The sequence below is a fragment of the Brachyistius frenatus genome, unplaced genomic scaffold (assembly GCF_029030835.1).
Source record: "Brachyistius frenatus isolate BFR_SWC_R1_liver_20210118 unplaced genomic scaffold, ASM2903083v1 Contig_178, whole genome shotgun sequence".
NCBI lineage: Eukaryota > Metazoa > Chordata > Actinopteri > Embiotocidae > Brachyistius > Brachyistius frenatus.
The window spans coordinates 71,057-91,144 of NW_027210777.1; the positions used below are offsets into that span (position 1 = coordinate 71,057).

A 20,088-nucleotide genomic window follows, 5' to 3' on the forward strand; every position below is an offset into this window, starting at 1 on the left:
CGGCCCTCAAATAAACCTCTGGTGATGTTTGCTCTCCATTAAAACCATAACAACGTACATAGTAAAGAATCGCATCAACAAAACCCTACATTTAAGCAAAAATCCAGAATAACGAGCAACAACAAAAATCTAAAAATTTAATTGTAGAATTTTAAGATGAAGCCTGAATTCATTGTTTTTGTTGATAAAATCAGAGACAACACGGACGGCAGAAGTGAAGAAAGACAAAAGGATTTGCTTTAGTTATGAATGTAACCTATTCTTTTATTTTTTATGATTAAAACATTTTTTTTTCTCTTTTTTTTAACTTTTGTAAGCGACAAACACGGGAATAAGAATAAGACCACAATAGTATCACAACCATGAAAAATTGTTTTAGAGACGACAATTAAAGGACAATCATTCCAAGTAGTATTAGATAATGAGGCATTTTTTCTTCTGTCAAACAAACGGGTTTTTACATTGTTCCTCCTTTTCTAAATAAAAGAAAAGCAAATACCCAAATTCAAATTACAAATAGACATTTTTCTGTTTCTTTTACTAATTATACAAAAGAATAAAATTAGAAGAAGAAGCGTGAACGTCCGGTTTTTTTTTTTACGGCGATCACATTTACAGTCAAAGAAAGCACATCACGGGCTGCATTGCGGAAAATATCCACAAAACGAGACATTTACGCTCAAAATTCAGCCTTCAAATCTGAATTTTCACATGAAATGAGGAGTTGAATTCACAAAGTTTGACAAACCAAGCGAATTAAGGCAAAAAAAAAAAAAAACTCCAGCTGCACCAACAAACACTCGCCGAATTTTTTTAAATTCGGCGCCACCAAACTCCATTCACATTTCCGCATTTTTAAGAAAATAAACTGATTAACAGCAATAAAAATCTCGTTAAATGGACATTTTCTGCATGAAGGAGGCATCATTCAGTCCTTCATTCACTCGTTCATTCATTCAGTCACTCAACTCCTGCTTCATCAGGCCTGTCATGCTACGCAGCTGAATACTGACTCTAAATTTCCTAAAAACCGATTCTTTGGTCTATAAAAAAGTACATGAACAGTTTTTAAACTGGGAAATGAAGGAATGGAAAAACAACATCGGGACTTTAACTGCTAGAGCCAGAGTCGCTTTGCTTTCTGCTTTAAAAAAAAAAAAAAAGAAAAGAAAAAAAGACACGTTTCACTGTATAGAAAATAATAATAAAAAATTAGTGTTTAAATGTTGTAAAATAAAATCGCTCTCCGCCGCTTCTTTTCTAACCCACATGATACCTGATAATACTGCAAACATGCGGGCAAAACCGGCTATTAGAGATATTATTATTATTTTTACCTTTTTTTAAATCTCAAAACTTAGACAAAACTATTTTAAATACACATTCTATAAAAGTAATGCCTCCTCCAACAACAACAGAAGAAAAAAAACAGCCTACAGCTCTCATCATTCTCGCTCTTTTTTTTTCTTTTTATCTCAGATCACATTGCACGTCGCTGACTGACAGTACTATATAGAGACAAACTCCGGACACTTATAGTAACAGACATTATGTACACAGAAATTAAAACTGCAGGAGAAGATGGAGCAGAAGAAGAAGAAGAAATAATAATATTAAAAAATACCTGGAAACTTCAGGGCTGCTTTCTGTGAGTTTCTCAGTGCTGCTCTTTTTTGTTTTGCAGTTTCCTCTTTTTCTATAGTAGGTAGTTTATAATATTTTGCCATTTTTTACAATGTAAATGTTCAGTGTAAAATGTTCGACTTACAGTTCCAGTCATTTTCACTCCTTCAGGGGTGGAATGAGAGGATGGATGGATGAAAAGGTGAGGTAAGGTGGAGAGGTGAGGCAGGGGGTGAGGGTGAGGGGGTGTTAGTGTATAAGCGGGTTGGAGGTCGACCCCTGGTTCTGATGCGTAAAATAGTCAGACAACCCCCCGGAAAGTCCCGAGGAGAAGGCCGGCAGAGAGCCGGACAGAGCCGGCCTTAGAGAGTCACAGGGCAGCGAGGTGGAGGAAGGCGCCTGCGGGGAATTGGAGGCCGAAGCCCGGGCAGCCTGCAAGGAGGCGACGCTGCTGCCGGTCTGCGTGGTCATGGACGGGTGTGGGACGTGGGGGAAAAAGTAACTCGTCTGTCCGGCAAGCAGGTTCACTGAGCACGGGTTGAGGGAGTAAGTGGCCCCGGAGCAAGGCACGGAGAGGCCGCAGGGCACCGCCGAGGCCGCCAGGGCCGCCGCCGTCAGGTGATGCGTCGCATAGGGGAGATCCCCGCCGACCAGCCGGTCCATGCTGAGGCCGTTGGAGGACGGGAACGACGAGTGGTTGTTACTCATGTTCTGGGTGAGCATGGTGCTGTAGGACATGGGATGACCCGGGTATCCCGAGGAGGTCCCGTTGTAGCCCAGTGCGCTGCTGGCCCTCGGGTGGTGCAGGGAGAGGAATGGGGACATGGGCCAGTACAAGGAGCCGGCCCTGTCCATGAAGGTCAGCCCAGAAGTCAGCCGGGCACCACGCTTGAAGGCCAGCTTGGCCCGTGACGTGGTGGACCGCCGCCGAAGTTTCCCGGTGGTGCCGCCGATGAAGACGTCGTCGCTGCTGGGGTCCAACATCCAGTAGTTCCCCTTGCCCGGGTCGTCATAGTGCCGCGGCACCTTGACGAAGCATTTGTTCAGGCTGAGGTTGTGCCGGATGGAGTTCTGCCAGCCCTGCTTGTTTTCCCGGTAGTACGGGAAGTTTTTCATGATAAATTCATAAATGCCGTTGAGCGTGAGCCGCTTCTCCGGACTCTGCCTGATGGCCATCATTATCAATGCGTTATAACTAAAAGGGGGTTTTTCGTACTTGCCGCTTTTCTTTTCTCCGTCCTTCCCTCCGGCGCCGCCGTCCCCGTCTTTTCCGTCTTTTTTCTCCTCCTGCTTCTCCTTCTCGTCCGGGCAGCTCTCCTGGCTCGACGAGTCACTTTTAGGGTCGGCTTTGCCGTCCGACTGTACAGCCGGCAGAGGGGCTTTCTGCTCGGCTTCCTCCGCACCGCCGGGCCGGTGGTGGTGGTTCTGGTGGTGGTGGTTCTGGTGGTGATGCTGGTTCTGGTGGTTGTTGTTGTCGCTTTGCACAGCCTCGGGCACCAAACTGTTTATACTGAACGACGATTTAGGAATCATTTTCACCTCTTTGCGCTCTCCCATATCCAACATCACCGGGCAATGAGGGGGGAAAATAGCAACGACCAAAAGCGACGAACACAGCTGGGTTTCAATCTGTCCGGTCTCTGCCTGCGAACCAGGATGGGAAGGATGGAAGGGGGGATAGATAGGAAGAAAGAAAGTATAGCCCAACAAACTATTTCATGTTCGGTTTGGGGAGAAAAAAGGAAACACACACACACAACACACATGTACACACACATCGATAGGAGACAGATAGTTGCAATTAATTAGGGAGCCACAGCCACTAAAGCAAGTAAAAAACATTGGTTGGACCTTTCCAGTCCTCAACCAACCAGGGGAACATTAGTATTAAATATTAAGGCGTCCTCTGCGCTTTCAGCCAATCATGACGCACAGGGAAACACACACATCCACCAATGCCGTGCACGCTACAAAAAATGCCCACCTCCACGTGTTTTTACACGGATTCTCGAGTCGTAGACATTTTTATTTTTATTAAAATATAGCTAAAAACATGACAGCAAAGATCCAGTTTTTATAGTTTGTGAAGAGAATCGTTTGTTCTGGAGTTTTGTTTCATTTTCGTCCCTTAATTTCGAAATTAGTGGCCTCAGCTCTCATTTAAGGTTCATTTGGAAAAATGAACACGGGATTTGAATAATAATTTAAACTGTATTTTAAAAGTCAATAATTTTCGAAGCATGTGTATTTTTATGATATTTTTTAAAGGGAAATCTGACTTTTAGAGCGTCTTACACGCCCTAATGCCTCTTTCAACGTGGACACTTTTTGCAGTGGAGAAAACACACTCACCCTTCTCAATACTGCTCTGCCTTCCCCTCATCCCTCCCCTCTCTCATTTTCTCCCCCCACCTAAACCAAAGAACCGTAGCTGAAAAACACACACCGTGTATGCGTAAACCCAAATTCCCGCCGCTCCTCATATTTACACTCCTCTGATTCAAATATTTTCCCCATCGACGTCTCCAAAACTGTTTACATCCCGACTCGGAGGAAAAATAAACAGAGGAGAGGGGATCTGGAGGGCACGCGGACACGGTCAGGACACGAGGAAGTGATTTGTGTGTCAAGATCGCAGCAGAGTGCACGGCGCAGAAAGGCTACGAACAGTTTCTCCCAAACCGCTTCCCCGTGCGTAAAATGTGCGTAAAGTGTGCGCCGGGGAGGCGTAAACACGGTGTCATGTCAGTCTGCCGCTTCCAGGAAGGTTTCTGTAGTTACTTACTTTCCTCCCAGCAGAGGAGAATTTGACAACAACACAAACTGAACCGGAGGCAGAAACAGACTCCGTGAAAGTGAGACGTTGGAGATCCGGAGGCCGCCTGAGGACTAAAAACTAAAAGCGATTCCCTGAACATTTTACCATTATTCATATTTAGAACAGCATGACATATTATGTGACTCATTTTTTTATTATTATTATTCGAACGCTTTATCAACAGATTGTAGTTGAGTTTTTCTTTTGGAAAAACATATTGCAGCGTCATCTTCACGCCTGATATCACAAATATTGCTGCATCGTTTTAGTTGTGCCGTTTTAGGCACAACAACTTCCCCATCTCGTGTTACGGAGGGTTATACACTCAGGTCACTAAATGCTTATATTCTGAGGAATATAAGTTGTTGTTTTTTTCAACCTGAGGCCACTTTATGTTCATTTTAAAAACCAAGACGTGGTGGTTGTTTGACAGGCTGATTTCTATTTTATTCACAGTCAATAGACTTTCATTTGACTCTATATTAAAAAGCAAACTGTGAAAGCAATTGTACATCCTGATGATGTTAACGTTGGGAATTATTGGAATATATAATACACTCAAATATCCATCTACCTCTGCTCATACACTATCAGCTAAATATTTTATAGTATTATCTGATATTACTGGTTTTACCACCAACACTGCGGTACCACTTTCACCACCTCTGCTGCTGTTACTGCAGCTGTCACACACACGCCACAAATAAATACAAACACTACACAGATAAGACTCGAAACATGTTTGCAGACATTTATGTCGGTGCTGACTGTCAGGAAAATGTCAGATATTATTTACAGCCTCGTTAGTTTTTTTTTTTTTTTTTTTTAATTCATGCCACGACAACTACAACAATAACTGCACGACTACCCACTGCTGTAGTACCACCAGCAGAACTGCAGCTGCTTCTGCATCTGAAACTGCAGTACTACAGCTTGTTACTGGCACTGCTGTTTATTATTGATTCAGTGACACACGTGTTGCAATGGCCACAAATACACCACGAGTAATCGTACTGTAAACGCCAGGTGATTCTATACGGATATCACTTGTATTGTTGCTGCTACAGTGAAGATTTTAACTCCACATCTGAAATAAATATAGCACGTACCCCCTCAGCAACATCGTCACGTGTTGTCTGGAGCAGATAATTACCGAAAAAAACAAAACAAAGATCTGTGAAATCTACCAAATAAAAGCCAGTCAGGATGCCATTCCACCTTAAATAGTTAAATGGAGACACAGGTATACAGATCTGTCAGTCTGTAAGAGCACAACAGTTGATTTAACACGTTTAAGGTGGTATGAGAGTCACAATCAATCTGTGTCCGCGGAGGAACAATCGACATTTGATTTCCATCATTTAACATCAGTGGAGCATCAACATGTCCCAAACCAAACCGCAGACAAATCTGCACCAGCAGAGCTAATTGAACACTTTTCCTATTTCTGTGTCTCAGTTATTTCAAGTCAAATGGAAATCTGCCAACAGCTAAAGAAAAACGAAAATTGTTTCCATCCAAAAAGAGATTTTTGTCTAGAAATGCGACTCAGCCATACTGACACAAAGAAAAATCCATCATTTAAGAAGAGAAAGCTCTTCACAAAACGCTGAAAGGAGTTAATCCAGTTTAACAACAACTGAATGTATTTTTGGCTTCTAATAAAATTGCTCGTTGGAAACAGCAGCTCGGACCCACAGTGTGGGTTTTACCCAGCGAAACACTGAAGCGTCACGGAGCAGTTTGAGCTTCAAAGACCCACAGCTGACTTTATTTTCTGAGAGAGGATGTCTGTCAGTAAGAATGCGCTGTTAAAGAACATTTATTAAAACGTGTTTTAACGTTGAAATGAGGTGGAGGAACACTGAATTTGTCTCAGTTTTAGAGGAAACTGAACACTGAGCCTCAGTGACCTGCAGGTCACGTTAACAAGTTTTAATACTCACTTTGTCTGAATTTCCATCCTGTGACACGTTTTATGAATCTTTTCCGTGTAATTTCATGATGTTTTGTAAAATGTTCCATTTAGATTAATTCCCATCATAATTACGTTTATATATATATATATATATATATATATATATATATATATACTTATAACGGGATTGATGAGGTTTTGTCTGGTGTCTGTTTTAGTCTTTTAATGCAAGAAATTTTGAATTGGTGTTTTTTTAATATTTTTTTTAAAATAAACTTGCTGTAGTAACAGATCAAATAAATACAATTCTCTGGCATAAAATTCTTATGTAAAGCTCCTTTTATTTGGCGTTTCTTTAGCTTTCAGCCATGGTCTTTACCAGACAGTGGTTTGATCTTGCGATAAAATATAAAAATTCTGTGTTGCTCAAGAGCACGCCGGCAGCAGAAAACAAACACCGTCTTTTTTTCGTGCGTTAAAACGTGCGCGTAAAAATGTATGCATTTAAAGGAATAATCACTTTTCTTCTGATATGCTTTTATCTTGATAGCGTGGTTCCGCTTGGTGGTGTTTGTTTTTCACATTCTGTGTGACACTCTGTGAACTAAACATACTGGTTGTTTACTGTTGTTGCTCTCAGAAGCTGAGGATGTGAGCGGAGTCTGGACCGTTCAGCTCCGCTTGTACGTTTTCTGCAGCGCGCTCGTGTTGCTGCCCGTTTCCTTGTTGTGTCTGCATGTGTTGAGGTAAATTCCTGCTTGTGTCTGTCGGGCTGTGAGACTCTGCAGCATCCAAACAGACCTGAAGCGGGGGGGGGGGGGGGGGCTGCAGAGAAAAACCTCCATCCAGCCTCAGAAAGACAAAAATGTAAAAGAAAGTGGTGCTTTCTGCTGCAGGTTTGTCCAGGATCATCTGAGTGAAGCGCCTGATTCAGGATTTTAAGAAAAGATTTCACAGGATTCATTAAACTAAAACTAACTAACTAAAGCAGCAGGTGGATCCATCAGAGGGAAGAGAAGAGAGACGGTTCAGTGGTTGATTAAAAAAGAAAAATGTTGATACCCAGATCAAATTTATATTTTTTGAAGTGGAACAGCTCGGGGGTTCAAATATATGCAAAACTTTTGAAGTTGTTTTTTGTTTGGACAGCTAACAGCTGGGATTTAAAAATCAAACCAAAATGTAATAACTCATCAAAATGCTCAAATGAATAGTGAAAACAAATAAAACCTAAAACCACACAAACATAAAAATTTGCAGGGCAAAGGAAGAGAAACAGGCTGACTAAAAACTTGGACCTTAAATGACACCAAACCAGATTCAGTTCATCTTTTGAATTTCAAAACATTTCAACACACAAATTTGCAGTGAAGAAGCCGGCAAACTCAACTGTTGGTTCAAATAAATTTAAACCAAACCAGACATAGTTGAATTTTTGCCATTTGTAGAGCATAATTCAAATATTTTGAAAGGTAAAAAAAAGATGAAGCTCGAAAGTTACGCTACAGCTAAAGAGAAACATCAGTTTTGAGAACAATTTCAACAAAGAAACTTTCACATCAAAGTGATAAAAAATGTACATAAAATGCTTTGTTTTGAAAGTCGTCCAAAAATGAGCCACCTTTAATGAATTCTATAAGGAACTATTTTATATCTACAGCCTCCACGTGTACATCAACATGACATAGTTTGCTAGCAGATTTCAACATTTGTATGTAACGAATGAATGTGGGAAATATTATGTACTTTATTTGTTTAACAGTCATTTCATGACAATCATTTAGACAATATGTGAATTAAAAGAAATCTGAGAATGTAATTATGACTGTAAAAACTTTCAACTTTCTACTTATTGGGGTCTATGAGTTGTTAAAGTTATTCTAGTTTTATATGTATATCTATCTATCTATCTATCTATATATATATATACAGTGGGTACGGAAAGTATTCAGACCCCTTTAAATTTTTCACTCTGTTTCATTGCAGCCATTTGCTCAAATAAAAAAAGTTCATTTTATTTCTCATTAATGTACACTCAGCACCCCATCTTGACAGAAAAAAACAAATGTAGAAATTTGTGCAAATTTATCAAAAAAGAAAAACTGAAATATCACATGGTCATAAGTATTCAGACCCTTTGCTGTGACACTCATATTTAACTCACATGCTGTCCATTTCTTCTGATCCTCCTTGAGATGGTTCTACTCCTTCATTGGAGTCCAGCTGTGTTTAATTAAACTGATTGGACTTGATTAGGAAAGGCACACACCTGTCTATATAAGACCTTACAGCTCACAGTGCATGTCAGAGCAAATGAGAATCATGAGGTCGAAGGAACTGTCCAAGGAGCTCAGAGACAGAATTGTGGCAAGGCACAGATCTGGCCAAGGTTACAAAATAATTTCTGCAGCACTCAAGGTTCCTAAGAGCACAGTGGCCTCCATAATCCTTAAATGGAAGAAGTTTGGGACGACCAGAACTCTTCCTAGACCTGGCCGTCCAGCCAAACTGAGCAATCGTGGGAGAAGAGCCTTGGTGAGAGAGGTAAAGAAGAACCCAAAGATCACTGTGGCTGAGCTCCAGAGATGCAGTAGGGAGATGGGAGAAAGTTCCACAAAGTCAACTATCACTGCAGCCCTCCACCAGTCGGGGCTTTATGGCAGAGTGGCCCGACGGAAGCCTCTCCTCAGTGCAAGACATATGAAAGCCCCCATAGAGTTTGCCAAAAAACACATGAAGGACTCCCAGACTATGAGAAATAAGATTCTCTGGTCTGATGAGACCAAGATTGAACTTTTTGGCGTTAATTCTAAGCGGTATGTGTGGAGAAAACCAGGCACTGCTCATCACCTGCCCAACACAATCCCAACAGTGAAACATGGTGGTGGCAGCATCATGCTATGGGGTGTTTTTCAGCTGCAGGGACAGGACGACTGGTTGCAATTGAAGGAAAGATGAATGCGGCCAAGTACAGAGATATCCTGGAAGAAAACCTCTTCCAGAGTGCTCTGGACCTCAGACTGGGCCGAAGGTTCACCTTCCAACAAGACAATGACCCTAAGCACACAGCTAAAATAACAAAGGAGTGGCTTCGGAACAACTCTGTGACCATTCTTGACTGGCCCAGCCAGAGCCCTGACCTAAACCCAATTGAGCATCTCTGGAGAGACCTGAAAATGGCTGTCCACCAACGTTCACCATCCAACCTGACGGAACTGGAGAGGATCTGCAAGAAAGAATGGCAGAGGATCCCCAAATCCAGGTGTGAAAAGCTTGTTGCATCATTCCCAAGAAGACTCATGGCTGTACTAGCTCAAAAGGGTGCTTCTACTCAATACTGAGCAAAGGGTCTGAATACTTATGACCATGTGATATTTCAGTTTTTCTTTTTTAATAAATTTGCACAAATTTCTACATTTCTGTTTTTTCTGTCAAGATGGGGTGCTGAGTGTACAATAATGAGAAATAAAATGAACTTTTTAGATTTTAGCAAATGGCTGCAATGAAACAAAGAGTGAAAAATTTAAAGGGGTCTGAATACTTTCCGTACCCACTGTATATATATATCTATATATATATAGATATAGATATATATGTTTCCAGCGACCTTTAAATGGTTCTTTAAGTTCTTAAACAGGTTTGTAATTCCATTATAGGATCTGTTTGTTTTTTTAGTTAAGTGGAAGCCCAAGAGATTTAAGGAAGTTCCAGGGCTCCATTAGAGGAGATGCTTGTTTATTAAGTCTTAAGGAGGATTGTTAAGGGTGTTCTAGGATACCTCAACCTCTCAGGGTTTCTTAATTTGAGTCCAGAGTTTTGATAAACCCTGAGAGCTTCTTTGGGGCTTTTTAGGGTTCTTTTGGTTCTTCCAGAGGTTTCTGGTTCTATAAAGGGGAACAATCAGGTCTTTTGGAGTTTCTGAGTGGGATCCAAAGCGTTCTTAACTTCTTACAAGTTAGAAACCAAGACAGAATGAAGACAATGAAGAAGAAAAACCTTGGACACTGAGCAAGCATTTAGAGGTTGAGGGGCCTTCCTTGAAGCATTTTAGCAATTCTCAACCAATTTTTGGCATTCTTAAATTGAAACTAGCGCTTTGGTTTCTATATGGAGGATGTAGGACTTCTTTTCGAATTGTTGAGAATCATCAAAAGGGTTTAAGAAGTTCCAAAGGGGAACGCAACAGCTTAAGTAGGGTTGTTATTGGAGGTTCTAATAACGCCTGAGCGCTTCTTAATAAGGTTGATGACTTGTTAAACACGTTCCTGTTGTTTATAAATGGGTTTCCAGTAACCTTCAAATGATTATTTTTGGCCTTAGATAGGTTTGTGGTGGTTCCATAAGAGGATCAATGAGTTGTTTAGGGATTACTGGAAGATTCAGGATCGTTAAGGAGGGTCAAAAGGCTCAAGTGGTTCTTAATAGGGTTCATAGGGAAGGGTTCTTAGTTGGGGTGCATGAGGGTATTACATTTTTCTTGTGGTTCCACCTACCTTAAAGTGGTTTATTTGGAGTCTTTAGGGAGTTGTTCTGATTCCTACTAAGATTCTTGAGGTGGTTCTATGAGCAAAGACTTTCAAAAGGTTTTGAGTTACTGATGGGGTGACAGGGCTTCTTAAAAGGTTTAATGGGATCCTTCAGAGGGGTTCTCTGGCTGTTAACAGATCCTAGGATTTATTAAGGGGGTTCTTTGGGTTCTCACAGAGATCCCAAGGGATCTTAATTAGGAGGATTTACAAATTCTTGGGGAGCTCCAGATATTTAAAGTTAGGTCGGTGCGATTGTTCAGAGGGTTCATGAGGGTTCTAAGGGGTTTAAAGGGATCACAAGTGGGTTCCTGGGGAAGGTGTAGGGGCTATTCCAGGGGATTTTGAGAGGGAGGCCCCAGAATTCTTGTAGGGTTCCTAAAGAGTTCTGCAGATTGTTCAGGCTCCATACGGAGTTATTAATTCTTTAGGGGTTTTGTGGGGTGTTTCAGGGGTTTCTTGAGGTTCCAACTGCCCTCAAGGGTTTTCAGGGACTTTTGTAACAATTTTTTTTTTTTTTGGTTTTCAACTGAGATTGCAAACTATTTAGGGGGATTTCTCTGAGGTTACAGGGATTAACGGGGTATTAAGGGCCATCTGGGTGTTCTGTTTTTTTTTTTTTTTAAGGGGGCCTCAGGGAGTACTGAAGACAATGATAAAACCAGAATTAATTTTTACACTGAAATTAGCTTCCTATTCATATTTGATATTTTTTTTAAATGAAATCTGAACTTTGTTCTCTGGCTGCTTCAGACGAGAGTCCTGTGACCTTTGACCCCTGGACAGCCCTATAGAAGGGAAACGACAGAGTAAAGACCAACCAAAATAAACCCTTAGTGTTCCCTCAACACTGCACAAAGATGAGAGGAGCGAAGACGTTAATGTTCAGAGTTTACAGCCTTCGAGTCTGAATGTTTGAACACAGGGAAGCTGTCATTTCTCAACATCAGTATCAACATTACTCCTTAAAGCTCAGAGGACAGAGGGCGCCCCCCAGCTGCAAAGACTGGAACTACACCCACACAAATCTCAGATTTCCTGCTCACATTTACATTCAGCCAATGAATTTTTAAGGTTTAATCCTTCATCAACTGGTGATTGTTTATACATGTGCAGACAATAGTGTGTTGTATTGATTTAAAAAAAAAAAAAAAACAGACAATGTGATCAGCTACAAGAAACCTGACATTTTCTTTGTTAAAAATTAGACATGTTAACACAAACTTTTGACGGGGCAAACTGTTTTTATTTCTTCACGAGCTCTCAGCTCTTCAACATATTCCAACCAATAAAAAGAGTATTGTGAGTATTGTGTGTGAAATAAGGATAATTTGTGACCAATAACTATAAAATGCTGACAGTGTGTCAGATAAACGTTTCTGTGGGTCCCAATCTGATTTAAAAAACAACTCACTGTAAAAAAGTTTAACATCACAGAAATAACATTCATAAATGGTAATTTTCTTCATTTTTAAGTTGATTTCTTCTGGGTAAATAAAATCCTGACATTCTTTTTGTGGAAGCTTTGCGTTTTGTTGTGTTTTACAGTAATCTGATTATTTGTGTAATATTCACACCGTTTTTTGGTGCCACATTGTCGTTACATTTATTATGATCTTTATAGTATTTTTGTTTAAACCAGTAAAATGTTTCCTTTACAAAATTTTAAGATATTAGAGGCTTCAGTTTATTAAAAGGAAAATTAAAACAAAACCTTTAATGAGCTCATGAGAATTCAAATTAAAAACAGAATACCTGTTTTTAATTCATATTCAGCCCCTTTTAAGCCCCACATAACCAACAGAAATAATCAAAAACTAAATTATTTTCCTGTAAATATTACCTCAATTAATGTTTCTCCACGTCAAGAAACATGAAGAAGGAACATGTTGTTGTTGTTTTTTTTGCATTCAAATTGTATTTTGTGGTCTAAAACAATTAACAACTCGACCTTGACTTTAAATATATTTAGCAGCATTTAAGAATGGCCTGTGTGTAATTTCAGGTTGTTAAAAATCCGCTAAAAAACGCCGAAAATAGAGGCTAGTTATTACTATTTTGCAAAAGAAATGTGCGTTTCTTCTGCAAAGTTTGAAAAGTGAAAAAAAAAAAAGAATAAAAATCCACCAAGAAGCAGCTTCAGTCTGCAGAAAATAATCAATGAGAAAATCTTATTTCTTAAGTAAAAACACTTTTTTTTTTTTTTTGCTTAAATTTGTCCTTTCTTAAAAATCTCTGTTATATTTTGGCACATTTAACTGGTTGAACTGGTTATTTTGAGCAGAAGGTGGACTGGTTTGTCACGGGGTCCCTGCTGCGTCTTTTCTCTGCTCGTTTCGGTTTCTTCTGTCGCCGTGAGCTGAATGTTGAAACGCGAATCAGACGGGGGGAGGGGAGGGGGAGGCCTGGAGGGACAAAAATGTGCCTGACACCGCAGAAAAATAGACATTAACAGTAAAGCCTGGCGGTCACGCACATGTTTCTACACTGACGCTCAAATTCAGCAGCACAAAGAGCCTCAGGAACGAGCAGGGGGCCCGAATAATGCTTCAAAACTCCCGCAACTAAAACTGCATTTAAAGCCTTAAATTCTCCTTAAATGTGCAGCATGAAGGGACATTTTACACCTTTTAATAGGCTATAAAATAGTTATCTTAAAAACAGAACTCAAGATGGCGTCTACAAGATAACATTTGCATTTTATTAATTCATATTAAGGAATAACTACTAGATGTTTCCAGGTTTTATTCGATTCTTTTTACTTTGCTGTATTTTTTTTAAATAGTTTTAGTGCCTTTTATTTCCTTATTGAATCTAATCGCGTGTATTTCCATATTAATCAAACCTATTTTTTTGAGAACATTTGAATTACAAATTCGCTTTGGGATCACAATAAAACACATGCCTGTTGGTAAAGGTGCGTAGATTTCCTCACGTTTGTTTTTGAGTTTGATTTGAAACCGAAATCCAGTTGATATGTGAAAACAAATTAAAGAAAAACTCCAGCAGAATAAAAAAAATAAAAATAAAACTTGAATTCTCGATGGTTAAGTCCCTGTTTCACAACAAGATGATGAAAATAAAGGGCATCAGAAAAGTGAGAGGGGAGGCCGACAGACAGAAGTGCCTGCTGTCCTGCGCCTCAGCAACAAGCAGCAAAAATCATTAGCTGTGTTGGCGCCGCGGGGTTAATGGTTCAATCAATGTCAAGCGCTGAAAATAAACTTCTGAACCGGACAATCTGCCGGCTGGAGGCCGCAGGTTCAAACCGGGAGCACCGGGAGGAGGACCGGAGGCTCATTCCTGCACCGACAGCGACGCCATGAGGCAGAGAGGAGGTACGACACATGTTTACACACGCAGGTCTGGCAGAACCCGGTTCAGCTGATTTATTAAGTAAGATTCCACTTAAGGAGCACTTAATTAGGAACAGCAGACCACCACTGGGTCTGGCTTTACTTGTCTCGCAGTTCTTTGATGAAGAAACCATCTGAGACTCTGCTAAATGTTGATGCTTTACAAAATTTCCGCAAAATTGTCAGCTGCACAATCATGCTGCTGAACTTACTGCCATGTTCATGAAAGCAGTCAGTGTGACCTGGTGCATCATCCTGCTGGAAGGAGGCCATTAGAAGATGTTCAACTGTGGTCACAAAGGGTCTCCGTCAACACTTAGATAGGATGTGGTATTCAGACCATGTTTGTTATTTGTTTGCTGGTGTTATTAAGGGGCTCAAAGTGTCCAAGAAAACATTTACAACATTACACTGTTGACAACAGGCAGGTTGTCTCCATAGATACCATCTGCAGCCTCAGCAGAAATGGAGATCCATCAGACCAGACTCCATTTTTCCACCTTAAACAGTCCAATGTTAATGAGACTGTTCCCGCTGCAGCCTCAGATTTCTGTTCCTAGCTGACAGGAGTGAAACCTGAGGCAGTTTTCTGCTGTTATAGTCCATCCACCTCCAGGTTTTTTTTTTTTAAGCCTGGGTCAACAATTCGCACCACATCAGACTAATCATCCCCCCCATGAAGGAGTTTTGCTTTCTGGGCCACAGTGGAAGTGTCCTTGCAGTACCACAAGTGGCCACTATGACAAAGTGGCAGCGCAACAGCGTGTGAAATCCAAAATGCTCCCGAACCAGTGGTCACAAAAACGTGCAACTCAGGTGCTGATTGTTAATCAAGAGACGCAACTTGGAATACTTACTCGTGATATTTGCAGCTTTCTCCTGCGTTGTGAACGTCACGGTGCTGCGCTCCGTTTGTGCACAACAGGAACCGTCTCTGAACTTTATGATTGCCCCTCGTAGTTGTTAGGATGATGATACTTGGTGCAGCTTTGGGAGTGAAGCCTGACATTGCGGTTGCAGGCTCACTCGGACGGATGACCTCTGACCCCTGAGCATGAACACTCCACATTCTGGCTCCATGAATCAATATATTGACTGTTTTCACACGAACAGGATGAGGAGGTCAATTATGCAACATGGACATTTTTTTTATTAAAGCAATCCAATCAGCTGTAAAGTTCTGGAGTTGAACAATCTGGTAGAACGTAAATGCAAAGCAGGAATCTCAGTAATCAATAAAACAGATAAAATATCATTGTGCTGATCTGATCTGCAGGAACAGCAGCAGATAAAATGTTGGAGTTACGTCAGATGTTTTTGACTCCTGAGCTGGAATGAGTTTAACTGAACGACTCTCCCTCAAACACTTCAATTGACTTTCATTTCATTTCCCAAACGATTTCTTCTCGTCTCAATCGAACTCGTTAGTTCTAATGATTCACTTATTGATCTGGTTGAATGTAGGAGAGGATGAGTCTGAAGATGTTTGGATTCGTCGCTCATTAATAAATAAATGGCGTTCCTTCAGACAAAGGAAAACAACAACACTGATTCATTAAGCAAAGTTCATCTTTTAAAAATGCGTAGCATCATCCCCGCTAAACAACGTCTCCACAAACCTTTTCTCCCGCTAAATGTGACAAATTTGCTCGAATTGATTCGCTGTCATTTAGAGAGAGTGTCACTTTTGAAAAGGCAAAGATCGCGAATTCTTCTCACGGAGTCACTTCAGACTATTTCAGACCAGGCGGGGGAGCAGATTCTCATTAGAGCCAATGTAAACACATCATTAAGATCCGTCTGTCGCTGCTGCAGAGACGATGACCCGTCGGCAGCCTTCAGGACTTTGGATCAGAGACGGCAGGTTTTCTGCCTTTCGACCCCGATCTGAGGGGACGTTTCGGAAACGACGTTGAGCCGCGACGCTCTGCGACTGTGCAGATAATAACCTCTTGGTCTCAAACTGGGGCTTTAAAATCACCTCGGCACTCCACGGTTCTGTTGGGTCTCTGCTCTCATTCGTCATCTTGTTTTATGGAAAGGTTATTTTGTGATGCCGCCGCGCTGTCCCGAGTTCGTGAACGCGATATCTCAAGAACACCTTAAGGGAATTCGTTTAAATTCGGCAAAACCATTCACTTAGTACCAACGATGACCTGATTGAATTTTGGTGTTTGAAAGGTCAATGGTCAAGGTCTCTTTCACCTCACATTAAATCTTGCCTGTGAACGCAATTTTTCAGGAACGCTTTGAGGGAATTTCTTCAAATTGGTCACAAATGTTCACTTTGGATCATTCCTGAGTCAATTCTAGTTTCCAGTAACATCAGACGGTTCAGATTAAGGCAAATTACAAAGCGACAACACATCATTCAGTTCTCTGTTTTCTGGAAGGCATCCTGTGAAACTTTGCTCAAAGCACTCAAAGACATTTTTTTTTACTTGGCATCTGAAACAATTTTTATGACATCCCCTGTAGAGACATGTCAAGATGTTGTGTCACCATTGTCAGTGTTAAAACAAATTATTTTGATATTAATGTTAAAAACTGAATGGTGGGCGGGAAGGAAAGGAGAGGACTACTTCTTATTGAAAAACTTTCTGAAGACGCTGCTCCTCGGCTTGTCTCTGGTTATGGTGTCCTCTGTTACCTGGGGGTTCACGGTGGACGGGTCCTGGGAGTTGGGGGAGGGGGAGGAGGAAGAGGTGGCACTGACGGAGGTTGAACTTGGCGGCTCAGTGAACCTGCAGTGAAAAAAGTTCCAGTCAGAACAAATATCCACACAGATTCATCAGAATCAAATTCTCACCGATGATCCGGTCGTTGATGGTTTCATTTTCTGCTGTGTAAAAAGCAGGTGTCAAGTTTTAGCCTCGTTTGTCATAAATCTGCTTTTGATTTTAGGTTTCTCTGCGCTTCCTCTGACACTTGACTAAAAGCGGTTATTGGATGCTTTGTCATCTCACCTGCAGTCCTGACCGCCCCTCCGTCAGGGTAGGAGTGTTGGTTGTAGTAGGTGTGGGGGGGTTTAGGAGGAGGAGGGCCCTCCGTGGATGACTGTCTGTCCAGGCTCTCTGCTCTCCTGCTGAGAGGTCGGGGCGAGGACAAATCATCCGGAGCATCAGCCAGCTTCTCCAGACTGAGGTTGACGGACGACGCTCTCCTGAACAACAATGAGCTGTCATTCATTTTTGAGTTTCCATCGTACAAACTGTATTCTGACTATCAATTTATTTTAAGTGGTTCATCAAATGCAAAAGCTGCTAGTTTAGCTGACAGAGGAGTTAGGACACAGCTCTCAAACCAGCAATCCCACCATGAGCTCAGGACTTCAACATCTGGTCAGTCAACCAAACATCTCCGATGCCGAGTGCTGTGAAAACCACAGCGTCTCCTTTTCACAATTCTATTTCTACACCTCTTAAATAAAAACACCATATCCGTGCTGCGGAAAAAAATCATTTTATGACTGCTGTGTTCACGTTGCCGCTGCAGCACTGTACATTTTATCTCTACGCCGCAAACTAAATCAGCGCATGCATGAGAGCCGAATAGACCTGTAGCTGCGTTACGGAGTGTTTCCCCACCATTGTGCTCCCGCTGAATGTAATTCACCTTGTCAAAGTACGTCATTAAAGAAAAATCCCGCTGGCAGCGAGTTTCATTTCTACGGCCTCTCACCCACCTGAGAGGTGCCCGCCGTCCCCCACAGTGCTCAGTGTGAACAGGTAGATGTGAAAGTCGAAGTCAAATTACCTGACTCAGTTATAAGGAAACCACTGCAGGCAGCCTGGGACCTCATCAAAGTCTGGTGACTGACAAACGTCCTCGGCGACCTCGAAAAATGCTTTTGTAGGAGCAGCTTTCCGTTGGACGCATTTTGTTTCTTGAGACCAAAGCGGGAATAATAAGGCTGCGAATATGGCAAAGATATTGTTGCGCAAAACCTCAAGTTGACACTGAACAAAATTACTAAATTTGTCTTATACTTTCTTAAATATTTAAATAAGTATTTTTATTTCTGGTTGTTCATTAAGTTTTTTTTTTAATTTATTTTTTTGACATCTTCTAATGGTATTTTCAGGAGGCACATTTTGTAGAAGACTGTCCGTAATTAGTTTAACTCCTGTTAATCAACCCTCAGCTTTTCAACAGTTAGGCCTCACAGAAAATCTCTACATAAGAACATAGTCAAACCTTTTTTTGTATTTTTTTTTCATGCTCATCATATTTAAATGTTCTTTGTAAAGTATTGCATGTTTGTATGGTTTAGTCAATACATTTATTAAAACATTGAAATGTTGAACCGTCCGACCAACAGACCAATCCTGATCGCGCTTTTATCGATTTGCTAACAATTTCTCCGAGTCTCCACTCAGGAAATTGACCTTCAGTCCGTTTCTCGCCTTTTTACTCTCGCTGCTGTACGTTCATGATGTCAATTCATAAAAGCCCGGGAAGCACAAGAAACAGGGTCTCTAAAGTGTACTGAGGTACGATGTTGGGTCTGCGCTCACCCAGAGTCGTCCGAGTCGCTGCTGGCAGATTTGGGGCAGTTCTGGAGCTTCTTCACCCAAAGCAGCTGGAGCTCCCTGCTGGATGCTGCGAACAGATACTGACTGCCATCCTCTAGTCTGAAGGAAAAAAAACACATCACAGGTAAGGCAAAATAAACCTTTCACCAGAAAAAAACATATACAATTTAGTAAAAAAACAAAAAAAACAAAATACAACATTAAACTAAAATGCTTTTGAAGAAAATGTGGAAAATGTATGTCGAGTTCCAAAGTTTCCAAACAAAATGGTGCAAAAGACAAGCACATTAATACATTAATTCCAACTGATGAAACCGTGCAGCCGCGAGTGTAAACATCTTTCAGTTTTAATAATGTGCTGGAATATCCTGTATATCAAACACTGTCGTACAACATGCATGAGATGTTATTTCTAACTGGAAACTCGAACATGTTTACTTTGCGTAAAGAGTCGGTGGCTTTTGCAGCTCTTACATCAGTTTAAAGGTGTTCTCCTTCCTCCTGTAGAAAGTATTCTCTTTGCAAACCGCTCCAGCCATGTTGATAGGAGGCCACCTAGAGGCCCTCTGTGGAAACACAACACACAGTCACTGTTTCGAACCTTGGTGAGATCAGAGGATAGGAATCGTGGTGTTTGGGCCTCTTTTTTAAAATATTTTTGATGATTTGTGTTTGTTTGCATTTATTTTGTGGTCCATGAGGAACAACATTTCCTTTTCCTGTGTTGACACGCTTTAAATTAAGCGACATTAAAACCTTTTGCCAACTACATTTAATTATTCTTCATTTAAGGACTCCACAACTATCAAAATTAAAGGCAAAAAAGTATTTTTTTTGTCTGGAAATATTGTGAACCACGATGCTGTGAATTTGTAACACTACGACCAAGATGGCATCAGCCTGACACTTTGAGCTGAGCTTCAAAACCGCTCTTCATGAAAGCTATGTGCGACGTCGCGGAGGGCATGTCCGTGTTTTATATTCGGTCTATGGTTTAGTGTTTCCTACCGCGGTGGCAGCTGCGGTGTCATTAAACAGGCTCAGAGTTTCTCCCTCCAGAACAGCAATCACCTCCTCCCAGTGCTCCAGACCCTGCAACAAATAGAGGAGTCAGCCGGCGCCTCACCTGCTTTCTTTGTTCTGTTTGAGTGTTTTTTTCAAGTGCACTGAAGAAGCGATAGTTCCCTACTGATTTCTTTTTAAGGGTAATTTAGTCTGATAAATACGTACAAACTTTGCTGCGGCTTTTCTCAAATGTCAAAGTTTTTCTTGACGTTGCTGAAGTTATTTTACTTGAACTTCAAATTAAAAG

At 41.1% G+C, this 20,088-nt stretch overlaps 2 protein-coding genes across 2 annotated transcripts in view; both read right to left on the reverse strand.

Moving 5' to 3' along the window:
- Positions 1–222: 222 nt before the first annotated feature.
- foxg1a (forkhead box G1a) lies at positions 223–3,466 on the reverse strand. Its single transcript, XM_069717713.1, has one exon. It carries the CDS (start codon positions 3,187–3,189, stop codon positions 1,873–1,875), a length of 1,317 nt encoding a protein of 438 aa, XP_069573814.1. The 5' UTR covers positions 3,190–3,466; the 3' UTR covers positions 223–1,872.
- A 13,346-nt stretch (positions 3,467–16,812) lies between these two features.
- The window catches only part of sptbn5 (spectrin, beta, non-erythrocytic 5), a 35,403-nt gene continuing 32,127 nt past the window's right edge, over positions 16,813–20,088 (reverse strand). Inside the window, exons 75-79 of the mRNA XM_069717714.1 lie at positions 19,785–19,868; positions 19,251–19,342; positions 18,759–18,875; positions 17,208–17,404; positions 16,813–16,985 (exon numbers count right to left, since the gene is read on the reverse strand). Of these exons, the coding sequence (XP_069573815.1) occupies positions 16,900–16,985; positions 17,208–17,404; positions 18,759–18,875; positions 19,251–19,342; positions 19,785–19,868 (576 nt within the window). The 3' untranslated portion in view covers positions 16,813–16,899. The remainder of the gene's footprint in view (positions 16,986–17,207; positions 17,405–18,758; positions 18,876–19,250; positions 19,343–19,784; positions 19,869–20,088) is intronic.

What these genes read in the sequence shown, in the direction of transcription:
- foxg1a (XM_069717713.1), bottom strand. Translation starts at nt 3,189, where the DNA reads ATGTTGGATATGGGAGAGCGCAAAGAGGTGAAAATGATTCCTAAATCG.